Source organism: Cherax quadricarinatus, chromosome 18 (assembly GCF_038502225.1).
Source record: "Cherax quadricarinatus isolate ZL_2023a chromosome 18, ASM3850222v1, whole genome shotgun sequence".
In the NCBI taxonomy this organism is placed as follows: Eukaryota; Metazoa; Arthropoda; class Malacostraca; order Decapoda; family Parastacidae; genus Cherax; species Cherax quadricarinatus.
The window spans coordinates 16,661,777-16,679,727 of NC_091309.1; the positions used below are offsets into that span (position 1 = coordinate 16,661,777).

General features: G+C 42.1%; 1 protein-coding gene across 21 annotated transcripts in view; it reads left to right on the forward strand.

Moving 5' to 3' along the window:
- LOC128689421 (ankyrin-2) overlaps window positions 1-17,951 on the forward strand; it is a 989,227-nt gene that overhangs the window by 589,483 nt on the left and 381,793 nt on the right. For all 21 annotated transcript variants that reach the window (XM_070086289.1, XM_070086299.1, XM_070086296.1 and 18 more), the window contains one exon: window positions 1,936-2,037. In XM_070086289.1, the coding sequence (XP_069942390.1) occupies window positions 1,936-2,037 (102 nt within the window). The remainder of the gene's footprint in view (window positions 1-1,935; window positions 2,038-17,951) is intronic.

The following is a 17,951-nucleotide window of genomic DNA, read 5'->3' on the forward strand; positions in this document are numbered from 1 at the left end:
ACCTACTGGGACAGACAGCAGCACCTACAAAGACAGACAGCAGCACCTACTAGGACAGACAGCAGCATTTTCTAGGACAGCAGCACCTACTGGGACAAGCAGCAGCACCTTCTGGGAGAGACAGCAGCACCTACTAAGGCAGACAGGAGCACCTACTGGGACAGACAGCAACACCTACTGGGACAGACAACAGCATCTACTTGGACAGACAGCAGCACCTTCTAGGACAGACAGCAGCACCTACTGGGACAGACAGCAGCACCTACTAGGACAGACAGCAGCACCTACTGGGACAGACAGCAGCACCTACTAGGACAGACAGCAGCATCTACTGGGACAGACAGCAGCACCTTCTAGGACAGACAGCAGCACCTACTAGAACAGTCAGCAGCACCTACTAGGACAGAGCAGCACCTAGTGGGGCAGACAGCAGCACCTACTAGGACAGACAGCAGCACCTACTGAGACAGACAACAAGCACCTACTAGGATGGACAGTAGCACCTACTGGGACAGACAGCAGCACTTACTAGGACAGACAGCAGCACCTATTGAGGAAAGAAACATTGATCCTCAGTAGGATAGTGGTGACCCTGGGTGACCTTGTTCTGGATAGTGTTGCGCTGCAGTCTGGCTCGTCTAATGAACGACCTTATAATTACATATTTTAAATTCTTTCAAGCTAGAGAAGATGAGCTGAGCTCACAGTATTCCCTCGTCAATATTTATTATTATTTTTTTAATTTCTAGTGTTTTTAGTACTTGCTACTTCCCGCCTCACAAAATTGTAATGACACGATTGGAAACAAGCCATGCTACGGTCAGGGATTGAACTCGCGGCTAGTTTTATGACTCAATAGCCGCGAGTTCAATCCTTGCCCTTACCATAGTTTACTACTTCCTCTTGTAACCAGTTCCACTGTTCTAGCATTTTGTGTATATTTAGATGATGTGTACAGTGGAACCTCAAATTTTGAATGTATCACTTATCGAACTCTTTGAAAATCGACCGCTTTTTTCGAACCAACTTTGTGCCTATTATCGAACTTGCCCCTATTTTCAAACCGTCGGGTACCAGACCTGTCCGCCAGCCCACTCTGTCCGCCAGCCCACTCTGTCCGCGTCCCCGCGCAGGCGCCGTGAGCCAGTCTGGTTTTGTTGATGCTTGAGTGAACACTAACCTGCACTCTCACTCAAACATTTTATGATTATTTCAATGTGTTTAGTGCTTGTGGGACTGTGAAATAAGATACCATGGGCCTGAAGAAACTTGCTAGTGGTACCCCTGTGGTAAAGAAAGTGAGAAACACGATAGATTTGAAGAAGGAAATAATACAGAGGTGCCAGAAACAGAGGACTGTGGACAGTTATTTTGTGAGACAGGGGTCCAGTGACTCTCAAGCTGGTCCTAGTGGCATTAAAAGACAGAGAAGGGAAGTAACCCCAGAGAGGACTTTGATACCTAAAGTCCTTATGGATGGGAATTCCCCTTCCAAATACTAACCCCAACTCCCTCTCTCCTCCTCCCTGTCTTCCAGATGCCATCACCAATCTTCAATAAAGGTAAGTAAAAATGTTATTTTATATGTTTATTTAAATTTATTAATACATAATTGAACACTATATTTGTTGTGTGTATGTAAAACTATAATTAATCTCTATAAAATGTATTTTTTTTTTGTGAATATTTTTGGGCTTCTGGAACGGATTAATTGTATTTCCATTATTTCTTATGGGAAATATTGCTTCGCTTTTCAGGCTTTTTGAATTTAGAACTAGCTCCTGGAACGGATTAAGTTTGATATTTGAGGTTCCACTGTATATTTATATCATTTGTATTGTCTTTAAATTTTTTTTGAGTTACATTTTTAAAGAGAACTTTTTTTTAATTGGTGTTAATTGTGGTTATGTAACTTGTATTTTTTGTTTCTGACAGACTGATGGGAGCGCCAGCTTCCTGAGGGCGGCGAGGGCAGGAAACTTGGAGAAGGTGCTCGAGTTCCTCAAGACCAACACTGACATCAATACTTGCAACGCTGTAAGTACCTCATCTCTCTGCCACTGCTGCACTTGTCGCCGGCACCTGCCTCACCTACTCCTCTTTTTTGGATGTGTTATTCTATCTGTTTCTAAATGCTTCTGTTTTTCAAATTCCGCTTTAAGTTAGGTTAGGTTAGGGTGGATAAACCTATTAAAATAACGTACGTATATCTAACAATAAATAAACCAATTACAAAAACAGTCGTCATATGTCTAACAATGAAATGATCGAGAAGCAACAGTCAAATCTGAAGAAAATTCTGTGTGTTTTGGTATGAGATACCGTCACACTGGCAGAGAGTCAGACAAAGTTGTATGGAACCTTTACTGGAGATGTTTCACCTTCAAACGGAGTGGACTTTAAGTCATAAACAGATAAACCCTGGTAAGGCTACAATTTTAGATATCACACCCCGAGGCAACATGACCAGATATTCTGTAGAAATAAGACGTAATAGAATCAGCATGGAAACATTCAGCAAAATCCTCAGATTCACCCTCAGGTTCCACCTCTGTGAAAACACCAGTCAAACAATTGGATAGATCAGACATGCAAATTTTTTATGTGCTTCCTATCCAACTCTGAAACCAAAACCTCATCCCAAGCCTTTAGTTCGCAACATTCATAATTAAATTACAAGACCCCAACTACTACATCACCAAAAACTACAGCAACACTGATTTCCTGAATGGTTATCTTCAAGATTATCATCACCTCGGTCCTCTCCACACCTAGTTTTCCCTGTTATTTCTTGCCAGTACATCACTGCTTTTAAAATTTTGACTGAAGACTCTTAACATCATTGTCACACTGCCAAGAACGGTAATATTGTCATTATGAACACCACTGACTATTAGTCGAAAATACTCGACCTACTCGGCGACTGACACCTATGAATCTCACACTTACAAATGTAAACATCCTCACTAAGGCTTGTTTCCACAAGGCACAAACTCAAGATCCCATTGAAACCAGTCTGCTAAAGACCCATGAACTAGAGATCCCACTGAGACCAGTCTCCTCCAGAATATGTGATGCCCTCTCAAGCTAGTAAACATTCTGTTTAATTATCTGTCTAAACTTTTGGACACCATCAGTTCTACACATCTGAAACATTCAGGAGACTTCCTTAACTGCATCTGCAACAGCATCACAAGGAACAAGAAACTCCATCTCCAGCCTGGACGTGACCTCGCTCTTCACAAGTCAGTAATCTCCTACACCAGAAAATTTATGACAATATTGATTTAACATTTCCTGCCCATGACTTTGTAGGTTTCCTTGAACTATGTGTCGGTTTTGACCCTTAAACTGTCCAAACGTAGATCTACATTTTTTCAACGTTTGAAAGTATATAAAAAAAGTAATCTTTTTTTTTTTTACATTTGAAAACATGTAAAAAAACTTTGATCTACCTTTTTTTTTTTTGTTATACGTATTTGAAAATATGTAAAAAAAACATAGATCTACTTTTGGAGCACTACGCATGTGAACGTAGATCTGCTCGGACAATTTAGGGGTTAATTGTTTCTCCTTCCAAGACCTCCAGCTTACCTATGCAGTTCACCGTTAAGTGCAGTCCTAGCAAATCTCTATATGGAACATCTTAAAGCTCAGTGTTTTCCCTCCATCTTTCGTCAGTTGGCTTTCTTATGTAGATGGCATAATCATCATTACACCAAGAAGATTTGACATCTCCGTCTTCAAAAATATAAAACCCAGGTTGAATTTTTCGCACAGTTCACATTTGCGGAAATCAGCGATACATTTTCTTTCCTCCGCAAATATTACAACACATCAAGACTATCTATCATCTTCACTTCCACTCACACCATGGCACCTTCACTTCCACTCACACCATGGCACCTGTTCCACTTCCACTTACCACAGCACTAAGGTTGAACATGGAGTTCTCATAGGTTTTTCCTAAGAGCCCTCTGCATCTGCAGAAGCGAATTTCTTGAAAACAAGTCTTCATCAAACTGCACTACTCTTGACATTTCGTCAAGAATTGCAGACAACAAGCCCATAACATAAACTTGCCCAGATCTGACACCAATGAAAAGAGACACGCAGTCCTCTCTAATAACCTGTGATGCTACTCTTTGGAACTTTTCCCAAGATATTGGGATTTGGGGATTCAGCTTGGGATCTTGTTGGTAAAATGTAAAAAACACAGGCAGTCATGGGAGTTTTGATGCATTCTGAGGAAAAAATAAATCAAGTACTGTATTCTTGAACCAGTAGCAAATGACATGTATTAGACAGGCACTAGTTGTGTCCAGTACTTGTCAGTAGTCAGTCAATCTTTTCAGAAGTTCCGTGAGTTAGTGACTCTGGAAGTATACACACGCACTGAGGTTATTATACTTGTTGTATCTTGGAGATAGGTCATCCTGTAATATTTAACTGTTGTAAGAGAATATGATTATCACTTAATATTATAGGGCGAAAGTCCCCGTTTATAGCTAAAATAGAGACTTTCTGCATTATATTATTCTCTGTCAGTATATAAAATATACCATGGTATTATCACTATTATTATTATCGATATTGATGATTTTTAGCTATTATTATTATTGTTAGGTAGGATTTCTTATATGTATATAGAACATACAAAAGTCTCGGAACCATCAGGTAAATTGTTCACTTGTTTATGTCCGGCTTACTGACGTTTGGGTCACGTGATCCAACCTGATGGCGGGTCAACAGACTGGCAGGGAGTCAGTCCACTCCCTATTCTAGCCTTGACTACTGATTGTATATGCATTGGTTCTCTCTTAGGTGTATACAGTTTGAATGGGTTTGAGAATTAGGCTTTAGAGCTGACTCGTAGTTTGTTCCTCATTGCTCTGAAGATTTTGATATTTATATTCTTGGTCAGTTCAGCAATCCTTAGAGATACGTCTTCTCAGACAAACTCTTGCTTTCTGCCTCCTTTACGGCTGGATTCAAAGGTCTTGTTGAATCTTGTACATTTTGTAGTTTGAGTTTAGACAGTCTTGTTAAGGCAAAGACGTAGATATTAGTGAAGACTTAATTGCAGGAAGAAAAAATTAATCTTACTTCTTAGTGTGATATTTCCATGAATTTGAACTAAATATATATATATTCTTGTAAATTTATTGTACATAAAGTATTAAGATATAATATTATGTACAAAGAGAAGATAAAGTATTGTATTCAAATACTTTAATAAATTTGAATATTATTCTATGGAGTTTCTCAGTGGAAATTATTTCCCCTAGACTCTAAAATACCTTAAACTAACTCTAATCCAATATCTTGTTGCCTAAGAAGAAAAATTGTAACAGACCACACTGAAGTTTTTATAAAATTTCTTAATCACAACAATACTAATTATTGTATATCCTTAAGTGATATTAAAATGAGTGACTCAGGAGATGCAGGATTTAGTGGTACCAGTACGCCACTAAAGAAAATACCCAAAGTATGGTATCATCTAGCTTGTGAGGCAGAATGGATAGATGACCCAAAATTACAAGACTGGTTGAAGCCTGATTCATTAGACAAATATGCAGTGTTGTGCACCTTATGTGATTGTAAGTCAAAGAATTGTAATATTATGGCACATAAAGCTTCCTTAAAGCATGCAAGAAATGTAAATGCCAAGAACATAGTGTCCAACAGCATTTAAAAAAAAAGTATCAGGATTAGCTCAGCATGATGTGTTTGCAAAAGGAAAATGAATCCTCTCATTTGTCATGGCAGAGCACATGTCATTCTTCCATGGTAAATGGTAAATGTTTTTAAGAAACTTTTTCCCAGACAGAGATATTGCCAGAAGTATTTTATAAAAGGAAACTATAGCCTCCTTTCTGTAAATACTGACGTGCCAGTTTCCCAAGAAGTGGTGCTTACAATGAGATTTTCTGACAAAGAAAGGTCAAAAATAAGAAGTGCTGCTAGATGCTGTAGAAGTTCACAATGTGAACTTATAGAGGTAAGAGGTATTTACAGCTAGAGAAATTCCTGTGGACAGCATAACAAGTGCCTTACCATATTGGAATCAAAAGGTGGTTTCCAGGCACTTTTCAAGAAGAATTTTCCAAATGAATTTGTCTTAGGCTGTATATGCCGCTCATGTGCTCCAGATATGCCATTAGCTATTTACCCTCGTGGCAGGATTCATTTCTGGAGGAAATATGCTGCTGTTTTCTCATGTAATAACAAACAGAATCATGAGTTCCAGTTGATCCAGACAGTGACACAATCCTTGTCACAAGATGGTCAGGCTGTTACAAACTAGATGGCACTCTAGAGGTAATGTCAAAATTTTTGGAGCAATGGGACGCTCTATAGCCATATTTTTAAAGCGATGCAAGGACGAACATAATTGATGATGCTATACAAATACATAATGATGACACATGGAACAAAATACATGCTGTTATTTTTTAATTCGCTGGGTAAGGTTGACATGATGGACATCAGATTTCAGTCTCAACACTCATGACTTAATACTTTGTACAGACAATTTCTGATGAGTATTATAGTATCCTTGGTCTGATTATACAAGATGTAATCCATTCACAACATCTAGCTGCCATTGATTCATGGGAAGCAGGTTTTTACTAGTCTGGAAGATCTCGGTCTTGGCAGAAGACATGAGGTGAGGTTATGTTAGGTAAGCTTTGTCAGGAAACAGGACAAGTGTTTCCTGACACAGGTCTGAGTCATATGATGAGCAGCCACTGGAGCTTTTCTCATCTGACCAAGGCCTTCTGTGAGGGACTGCTGGTGACTGAACCTCTTCAGGAAAAAGAACAGTTATTTCGTTTCCACTGTCGGCAGTTGCTTGTACAAATATGAGTACAGATGAAGAAGAGATTCCACTTTGAAAAGGATAGCATTGTTGCTACGTTGTGTGTGCTGGATCCCACAGAAGCTCTTCCAAGTAAAAGAAGCTTGGAATCACTTGTGAAACTAGCTATGTATTTTCTAACACTTGTGAAAGAGGAAGATCTTGACAAGTTACAGTGGAGAGAGCTTTTATATGCCCAAACCATCATCGACAACAATAAGGCTGCAATCACTCTCTGGATGATCAAGGATTAATCGAAGATGAAAATAATAGAGCAAAGTTTGATATTCTTTTCAAATTCATGTACGACCTTTTATTATGGGTTAATTGATGGTTCTTGGTAGAGGAGAGTAATAAGGCTTCGGAGGCTTCTTACTTTATTTGCAATGTCGTGGGGTGCACAGGCAGTGTGTTAAGTGCCCATGGCCCGGGAGGGCCATGCCCAGCGAGGGAGAGAAGAGTAGGCCTTGTTGACTGAGTGAAGGCCGCTGAGAGAGTGAGGTAGAGACAGGGGTGGGCAGGCTGGCATGCCCACCGAGAGGCCTGGCTTCTGGTGGAAACTATGAGAATTAGGCACGTACGCTCACTGGCTACATTTCGCTCGGCCACCTACCACATGGTCAACTCGACCATGACTGGCGGTAAAAAAAACTTGGTCTCTCTCTCACTGGAACAGGGCACAGAACACAAAAACATATATATACTTATGGACATGGAAAAAAAAACTTCCTACAAGGAGGGAAGAAAAAAAAAGGTGGGGTGTGCTAAAAACATCGTGGTCAAAGGCAGTGAGCGTTGATGGACATCACTGCACACCTTCCTGCGTCTGGACAGATACTACAACACAGGAGACATCGCTGCGGCTGAGCTGTGACATAACAGGGTATGGTCTCCACCGGAACAGTGAAGCAGTCATTGGAGTTGTTGCAGGTTTCACTCAACCTGGGGCACAACCTGCTGGTGCTCTCGAGTGAGACGTTGTCAGTACTCGGCAACTGGATAGGACTTCTTCTGGCAAGTGACTCAGGAGGACATTTCTCGACTGGTACTGTCGCTGGGGCTGTCACTGCTGGCAAGCATGAAGTGAATCGTGGCAGAGACGACTCGGCGAAACATCTGGGAGTTGTAACATCATACACCGTACTGGAGTGAGTGGGCTAGCAGTCAGAGTGACATCATCTTTGTGCAGGCTGCTCATTGAAGCTATGACACGAGGCTGACACAGCGCTTGCCATCAGGTCTAACTGCAGCTTGACGAGTGTCATTCTCTTGGCAGTTGGAGTTATAGCAGAGGTTAGTCTAAGCATCCTTAGACTTGTTTCTCTACATGTAACTGCACTCTGACAAGGCAATCTGGAGGTGAAGCAAAACAAATCTTGATGGGAATCATAGCAGGTATGATTCTGCAGGACGTCATGAGCGGCAAACATAAGAAGCTTTCTGTACAAGAGGCTCAGATGCACAGACAGACTAATATCAGCTGTCAAATGCATGGGTCACACTGGGTGACAAGTAACACGTGCTACACAGTGGTCTGGGCTCAAGATCACACAGGACACAAGAAAAACTACACACACCCGCACTGCACATGTGGTACAACATGGCTTACTAGCAAATGATGCTTTTCTGTGCAAAAAATCGACACTAAGCTATACATGAACATGTGAGAACACTGAGAGGAATTAATTAACACACAACATATCTTCTCTCAATCTTCTCAACAATACAACATATTGCTCACTGTGAAACTAACACTGTCGATCAGGCATGGTGTCATGAGGTGATGTCACGGGGTGACATCACGAGGTGACGTCAGCAGATGTCGCAAGGTGATGTCAGGCTGATGTCGTGAAGTCGGGCATCATGGGTGATGTCATGAAGTCGGGCAGCATTGTGGGTGATGTCGTGAGGTGACGTCAGTGGAGTGATGCGGCAGCAGACCACAGCATGTGGCCTGGGACGTGTGGCTTGGTAACCCACGTGGCTTGTAGATCCACGTGACATCATCCACTCCATGTGGCTTGGTGATCCACGTGGCTTGGTGATCCACATGGCTTCAAGTAGCCTTGGGCACTCGGATACACAGCTCTGGAAATGAATTCACACGGAAAACAGCAGAAAACACAGCAGAGGGAGTGAGTACATAGTAGCGGAGTGTGGTGGTAGGCGGGTGAGGTGTGAGCGAGGCGAGGAACCCTGCCGCTTCCTCTCCCACATACCCACTTGGAGAAACACCCACACTGGATGCTGAAATCACCACAAACTCGCCTCTGATTTGCTGAATTAGCCTTGCAGAGCTGAAAAACAACAGCAGCAACATACAAGTGACACTGAACACGTGACTTGAGAAACAGCGTGGGGCGCTGTGATGTGCCAGGTGATGCCACTTACATTTCTTGAAGAAATTTGGCAAATTTGGCTGGATCCTGCATTTACCTGTGTCTGAATGCTGACGTGACATCAGGATAACTCGTTGAGAGAGGGATGCTTCTTGTGTGGGGTGATGAAGTGAAGACGACTTCATTCCTTTTCCTTCCCTCCTCGGGCAACACAACCGCTGCGACCACCGCTTCCACCGTTTATTATGGGTTAATTGGTGGTTCTTGGTATTGGGGAGTAATGATAAGGCTTCGGAGGCTTCTTACTTTATTTGCAATGTCGTGGGGTACATAGGCAGTGTGTTAAGTGCCCATGGCCCGGGAGGGCCATGCCCAGCGAGGGAGAGAGAGGCCTTGTTGACTGAATGAAGGCCACTGAGACAGTGAGGTAGAGGCAGGGGTGGGCAGGCTGGCACGCCCACCGAGAGGCCTGGCCTCTGGTGGAAACTATGGGAATTAGGCACGTAGGCTCACTGGCTACACTTTTAGTCTCACTTCATTCATCTGCGTATGTGGATTAACATAGTAAAACCAATGGGTTGTATGCAGCAACGTTAGCAAATTGTTTGCTAGCTAGTCTAGCAAGAACAAGAGACCACTAGCCAGAGCTGGGAACCATCTACAACATTAATTAATGATTAAAATCTGGCTGGTGCCATCATCGATATAAGAGAGAGAAACGGTAAGAACAGAGATTTGGCAACTTTATGTAACCCTGGTGAACCAGAAGCTGCTGATGAGAAGATAGACAATGCAGCAGTTATGGTCTTCCTACAGAAGATCTTCATCTCGTTGTCACTAGTGAATATATCTGCCACGTCTATTATGTATTTAAGTTGTCTTTCTCTCTCTCATTCCTGGCTGAACTAGCACCTCTTAACCAGACTACCAATAGGAGGTTTTCAGGGGTCAATATCCCCGCGGGCCGGTCCTGGACCAGGCCTCATGGTGGATGAACGCTTCATCAGCCAAGTTGTTACTGCTGGTTGCATACAGTCCATAGTATGAGCTACAGCCCTGCTGCTCAGGAATTTATTTGTGAAACTTGTCAAGATCCCTCTAGAAGGAAGTCAGAAGTTGCTAATTCCCCATAATACATTGGAACCTTGACTTATAAGTGCCCCACCATACGAGTTTTTCAGGATACGAGCAGTCGCTCAGTCAATTTTTTTGTTTCTGGATACGAGCAAAAATTCAGGATGCAAGCTTCCCCCCCCCCCCTCAAATAGTTTTTTTTAGATCTCCAGATCTTACAAAAACAAAAGTGAATATATAATTGTAACTCATTGTTGTGATGTAATATGTTGTTTTTACTGCTTAAGACTATAACTTCAACAGAAATATGTAATAGTATTTCTTACCTTAAATTGTGGGTGCTGGTGTTTGTGGATGATTGTGAAGAGAGTGGAGAGTTATGCTGTGGTCCTACTGGGCTGAGGTGGATGGTAGAGGTTCTGGTACTGAAGTCAATGGTTGTACTGGAGTGTGCATAAATTCTGTAATGGATTTCTGTTCTGTTTTACCCTGCAGTACATTATACAACTGATGGTAATGCATCAGCTCCTCTAGATACCATTTCAGGGTCCTCTTTAGTGAAAAGTTTAACTTCAAGTCATTCAGTAAGTCAGTCAGGTCAGTAAGTCAGTTAAATCATTCAGTCAGTCAAATGATTCAGTCAGTCAGTTAAGTCATTCAGTCAGTCAAGTCATTCAGACAGTCAAGTCAGTTAGTCAAGTCAGTAAGTCAGTCAGTCACATCAGTAAGTCAGATATGATAATTAAAAGATCAAAACACAATTCACAAACACAGTTAGCTTGTAGGAGAGAAGTGGAATTGAACACACATTCACGAAAACTGGGATGGTGGTGTTGGGGGATGGCGGAAGTCTCCCCTGCTGACCCACTACAGGGCAACCGCTTGAGGTAGGGAATGGCCGCCACCACCTGTCACATAGTGACATAGTATTTTATTCATTCTAGAGTATATATATATATATATATGGTTTCTATGTTATTTATAATTTTTATTATGTTATATGAGATGAATTTTGATAGATAAATAAGCCGTAGAGTTGATATTAGCATCATATTCAAGTATTTTGTCCTGCCTCCTGAGAGCAGGAATTCTGCTGAAACAGATTAATGGCATTTCAATTAATTTAAATGAGGAAAATTGACTCAGCATATGAGCAGATTGGGATACGAACAAGGTCAAGGAACAGATTAAACTCGTAAGCCGAGGTTCCATTGTATAGGAAAGGACGGCGTTGAAAAGCCAGAGATCTCTTTCATTCATCAAGTTCTCTTTTTATGTTTTCATTGTGCCCCTTCTTTTTTATTGGAGGTACTCTGTACCATCTGCTAAGTGGCAGATTTGAAACCATTCCCTTCAAAGAGTTTCCGGGTGTGAATTATAGGAATCATTTTTTTTTAACCTGTCAGTATTCCAGCCTGGATAGAGCAAATGACTTGAAGAGTATCATCATTGGCTCAGTATCTCTTCTAGTTATCCACCCAGTCATTTTTTCCGTTGGTAGCAATGTGTCTTAGTGTTCTGACATATCACAATGAAGTCTCACCCATGGTAATTTCGCTCTGTTAAATGATTTGCATTTGTTCTGTATTCCATTTCTATCTATTTTCTCCATTCTTCGATAGCAGAGCAACTGAAACTTGTCCTCATTGAATATTATATTGCTATCTGAGCCCCCACCGGAAGATTTGAATTATATCCACTGGAGGATTTGCTGCCTTCGATGTACACCACTTTCATGAGATTCTAGTATCATCAGCAGAACATGTTACGTCCTTGTTAATAAGAAACAGATATGGGGTGCATACTATACCTTCAGTAACATGGCTTTTACTGTCTCTGCCTCCAATTTCACTCTGTTTACTGCTACTCTCTGGGTTCTATTTGTTTAAGAGCATTCTGCCTGTTCATTCAGTCATTCCTTTTGCACTTTTTCTGTACTCAATCACACAGTGACTGTAAAATAATTGTACACTACATTGCATTTAGCTGGTTTTCCATTGCATCCAAGACCATGCCATAATGGTGTAGCACTTGTGCAGGGCAGGAGTGATAAGCTCTAAATCCATGCCTCCCTGGGTTGCAAAATTGTTTGGATTTTATGTAATTAACAATTTTGTTTCTTGGGACTCTTCCAAGATTCTCACTTAACTAATGTTACTCCAGAACTTGTTCCACTCATCCACAAATCTGTTGCCAAACCAGTTATTTCCTGTATCCTTTCTAAACATAAATTTGTTCTGTTTAAATTCATTGCTTCAAGTCCCGTCTTGATTAAATATTTTCAGCATGATATTTATATATATTTATTTTTATTTTCATTTGTACACTTCAGTCACATCCCCCTTACTTCTGCTTCATTCCAGAGAGTGCAGCTTCCGTATCCTCAACCTATCTTCATAGGAAAAATTAACTTCGTCTTCCTTCTCTCTGTTTTCCAGGCATGAAAACTTCAGAAACAGTCTGCAAGAAAGAATATTCAGTAAATTTAACTTCAAACAGTCGGAAAATTGGGTGGGACAATATAAAAAGTTGAATACAGAATCATGCAAAGTTTTTTTTTTATGAAGTTTGTACCTCAAGGAAAGTCTACAGGATCAAATATAGAACATAGGTGAGAAAGGTATATTATAATTTACACCTGGAAAATCCTGGAGGGACTGGTCCCAAACCTTCACTCTGAAATTCTCTCATATGAAAGGAATCTGAAGGATGTTTTGGGGGTTAATGCCCCCACATCTATTCTCAGACCAGGCCTTCTGGTGGGTCAAGGCTTGGTTGACTAGATGTTACTACTGGCTGCATGCAGTGCCAAGTGTGAACCACAGCCAGGCTCCTTAGGTACTGAGTTGAAGAACCTGGCCAGTTTCCTTTTGAAGACACCTGGAGTATATCTGGAGAGAGTTCCAGGGGTCAATGCCCCCGCAGCCCAGTTTGTAACCAGGCCTCATGGTGGATCAGGGCCTGATCAACCAGGCTGTTACTGTTGGCCACACGTCATCCAACCTACGAACCACAACCCGTCTGGTCAGGTACTGGCTTTAGATTCCTGTCCAGTGCCTGCTTGAAGACAGCCAGGGGTCTATTGGTAATCCCCCTGATGTATGCTGGGAGGCAGTTGAACAGTCTTGGGCCCCAGACACTTATTGTGTTGTCTCTTATCGTGCTAGTGGCACCCCTGCTTTTCATTGGGGGATGTTGCACCATCTACCGAGTCTTTTGCTTTTGTAGGTAGTGATTTTCGTATGCAAGCTTGGTACTAGTCCTAGGATTTTCCAGGTGTATATAATCATGTATCTTTCCCTCCTGTGTCCAAGGGAGTACAGGTTTAGGAACTTCAAGCGTTCTCAGTAATTGAGGTGGTTTATCAGTTATGTGTGCCGTGAAGGTCCTCTGTACATTTTCTAGGTCAGCAATTTCACCTGCCTTGATAGAACAAGCGACTTGAAGTGTGCCATCATGGGCTTGGCATTCCTAGTTTTGAAGGTTCTCATTATCCATCCTGTCATTTTTCTAGCAGATGCGATTAATACAATGTTATAGTCCTTGAAGGTAAGATCCTCTGACATGATCACCCCCAGGTCTTTGCCATTAGTTTTTCATTCTTTTGTGTGGTTGGAATTTGTTTTATACTCAGATGAAATTTTAATTTCCTCACATTTTCCATATCGGAGTACTAATTGGAATTTCTCATTATTGAACTTCATATTGTTGTCTGCAGCCCATTTAAAGATTTGGTTGATGTCCGCTTGGAGGCTTGCAGTGTGTTCAGTGGAGGACACTGTCATGCAAATTCGGGTGTCATCTACAAAGGAAGACACTGCGCTGTGGCTTATATCCCTGTCTGTCTGATATGAGGATGAGGAACAAGATGGGGGCGAGTACTGTGCCATGTGGAACAGAGCTTTTCACCGTAGCTGCCTCAGACTTTACTCTGTTGACTACTATTCTTTGTGTTCTGTTTGTTAGGAAATTATAGAGCCATCTACCAAATTTTTCTGTTATTCCTCTATCATGCATTTTGTGCACTATTACACTGTGGTCACACTTGTTAAAGGCTTTTGCAAAGTCTGTGTATATCACATCTGCATTCTGTTTGTCTTCTAGAGCATCCAGGACCTTGTTGTAGTGGTCCAGTAGTTGGAAATTGCCAATAAACCCCTGGCTGCCTTCAAGAGAGCTGGACAGATACCTAAAGTCAGTGCCAGATCAGCCGGGCTGTGGCTCGTACGTTGGACTGCGTGTGGCCAGCAGTAACAGCCTAGTTGATCAGGCCCTGATCCATCGTGAGGCCTGGTCATGGACCGGACCGTGGGGGCGTTGATCCCCGGAATAACCTCCAGGTAACCTCCAGGGACAGAGAGGAGCAACCTGCTCTAAACTCATGCTGCCCTGGGTTGTGTAACTGATGGATATCTAGATTTGTGGTGATCTTGATTCTTAGAACCCTTTCAAAGATTTTTATGATATGGGACGTTAGCACTATCAGTCTTTAGTTCTTTGCTATTGCTTTACTGCTCCCTTTCTGGAGTGGGGCTGTCTGTTGTTTTTAGTAACTGTGGAATGACCCCAGTGTCCATGCTCCCTCTCCACAGGATGTTAAAAGCACATGATAGGGGCTTCTTGCAGTTCTTAATGAATGCGGAGTTCCATGAGTTTGGGCCTGGGGCAGATTGCATGGGCATGTCATTTATTGCCTTTTCAAAGTCATTTGGCATCAGGATAATATCAGATAGGTGTGTGTCTACCAAATTCTGTTTATCTCTCATAAAAAATTCATTTAGGTCTTCGACTCTCAGACTGGTTAGTGGCTCGCTAAAAACCGAGTCGTATTGGGACTTGAGTAGCTCACTCATTTCCTTGCTGTCGTCTGTGTAGGACCCATCCCGTTTAAGTAGGGGCCCAATACTGGATGTTGTTCTAGACTTTTATTTGGCATAAGAAAAGAAATACTTTGGGTTTCTTTCAATTTCATTTATGGCTTTTAGTTCTTCTCGCATTTCTTGACTCCTGTAAGTTTCCTTTAGATTTAGTTTGATGTTTGCTATTTCTCTGACCAGTGTCACCTTACGTATTGCAGATATATTGGCCTCTTGTAGCTGCTCTGTTATTCGTTGCCTTCGCCTGTATAAGGGAATAAGCCTTTAGTATACCTCAAGTGCCACAGAGTTAATTTGTTGTAGACATAGGGTAGGATCTGTGTTGCTTAGTCTATCTTCCCAGTTAATATTTAGGACTTGGTTTACTTGGTCCCACCTCATGTTTTTGTTATTGAAGTGGAATTTAGTGAAGGCCCACTCGTGACTGGTCATATTTTGTCGGTCTGGGGCTCCCCACATACATGTCTGGACCTCAGTTATGTTGTGATCTGAGTATATTGTTTTTGATACGATGACATTTCATATCGATCATCATTGTTAGTGAGGATGAGGCCCAGTGTATTCTCCAATCTTGTAGGCTCTATTATTTGCTGGTTTAAGGTGAATTTGGTGCAGAGATTGAAAAGCTCGTGTTTGTGTGAGTTTTCATCTGAGCTGCCTCCTGGTGTTATCTCTGCTACAGCATTATTTGCTTCTTCTTGTTGATTCGCCGGTACTTCCGGCCTGGGTCTTCTCCAGATGGTGACCCAGCGATTATTTGCTATATTCCTCCATTTTAGGTGCCTTAGGATGAAATGATGAAATCCCCCAGGAGCAAGATGTTGGGGGCAGGAGCTGGAAGATTTTTCCAGAGAGTGGTCAGTTTTCAAAAGCTGTTCCTGGAATTGTTGAGACATTGCATCTGGAGGCTTGTATACAACCACATTGACCAGGTTTTGGGTCTCAATCTTTACTGCTAAAACATCAACTACATCATTTGAGGCAATTAGTAGTTCTGAGCATATAAGTGACTCTGTGATATACAGGCCAACCCTCCTTTCCCCCCTCCTCCCTTTTGCCTGTTCACTCTGTCACATCTGTATAGGTTGTAATCCGGGACCCATATTTCGTTGTCCAAGTGATCCTTTATGTGGGTGTCTGTGAAAACCATGAACATTGCATTTGACTCCGTAAGCAGTCCACGGATGAAAGGTATTTTGTTATTCATTGCTGGCTTTAGACCCCTGTATATTTGCAAAGATTTGCCAGAGGTTTGTTGGTAATTTTCCCTCTTTTATTCCCTATGCATGGAGGGAGGGCATTGAATAGTCATGGACCTCTGACACTCAGTGAGTTCTCTCTTAGTGTACTTTTTGCACCCCTGCTACTTATTGGAGGTACTTTGCACTGTTTACAAAGTCTTTATAGATGGTAGGTAAGACACATAGGCAACATTTAGGCAACATGTCAGTGGATGGGTCTATGAAAGATGAGGTGAATTATAGAATTGATGAGGGGAAAAGGGTGAGTGGTGCACTTAGGAGTCTGTGGAGACAAAGAACTTTGTCCTTGGAGGCGAAGAGGGGAATGTATGAGAGTATAGTTTTACCAACGCTCTTATATGGGTGTGAAGCATGGGTGATGAATATTGCAGCGAGGAGAAGGCTGGAGGCAGTGGAGATGTCATGTCTGAGGGCAATGTGTGGTGTGAATATAATGCAGAGAATTCGTAGTTTGGAAGTTAGGAGGAGGTGCAGGATTACCAAAACTGTTGTCCAGAGGGCTGAGGAAGGGTTGTTGAGGTGGTTCGGACATGTAGAGAGAATGGAGTGAAACAGAATGACTTCAAGAGTGTATCAGTCTGTAGTGGAAGGAAGGCGGGGTAGGGGTCGGCCTAGGAAAGGTTGGAGGGAGGGGGTAAAGGAGGTTTTGTGTGCGAGGGGCTTGGACTTCCAGCAGGCATGCGTGAGCGTGTTTGATAGGAGTGAATGGAGACAAATGGTTTTTAATACTTGATGTGCTGTTGGAGTGTGAGCAAAGTAACATTTGTGAAGGGGTTCAGGGAAACCGGCAGGCCGGACTTGAGTCCTGGAGATGGGAAGTACAGTGCCTGCACTCTGAAGGAGGGGTGTTAATGTTGCAGTTTAAAAACTGTAGTGTAAAGCACCCTTCTGGCAAGACAGTGATGGAGTGAATGATGGTGAAAGTTTTTCTTTTTTGGGCCACCCTGCCTTGGTGGGAATCGGCCAGTGTGATAATAAAATAAATAAAATATTCTGAAACGTTTCACCTACACAGTAGGCTTCATCAGTCGAGTACAGAAAGTAGGCTGGAGCAGTAGAGATGTGAAGACGATGTAATCAGTCCATCACCCTTAAAGTCATAGATTTAAGGTTGTTAGTCCCTCAGCCTGGAGAAGTTCTGTTCCAAAGTCTGGAACTAACTGAAGATCAAGTGACAGTGTTGAGACTTAAATACTGTCGGAAAGAGAGGTGCAGAGTAGTAGTAGTAGTAGTAGTGAGATTGTAGTCACTGAGAGGTCATGTCCCTCTCAGAACAAACGGTTCTCACTTGAAGAAGTTGTCCAAGGTGTTTTCTCTTCTGTACCAAGATGCCATTGTGTTGCAATGTCTGACAGAGTGAATATCAAAATGGTATACAATGCCGACAGGTTGGTAGGTAAGACACATAGGCAACATTTGGCAACTTTATTCTGAAACGTTTTGCCTACACAGTAGGCTTCAATGGCATCTTGGTACAGAAGAGAAAACACCTTGGACAACTTCTTCAAGTGAGAACCATTTGTTCTGAGAGGGA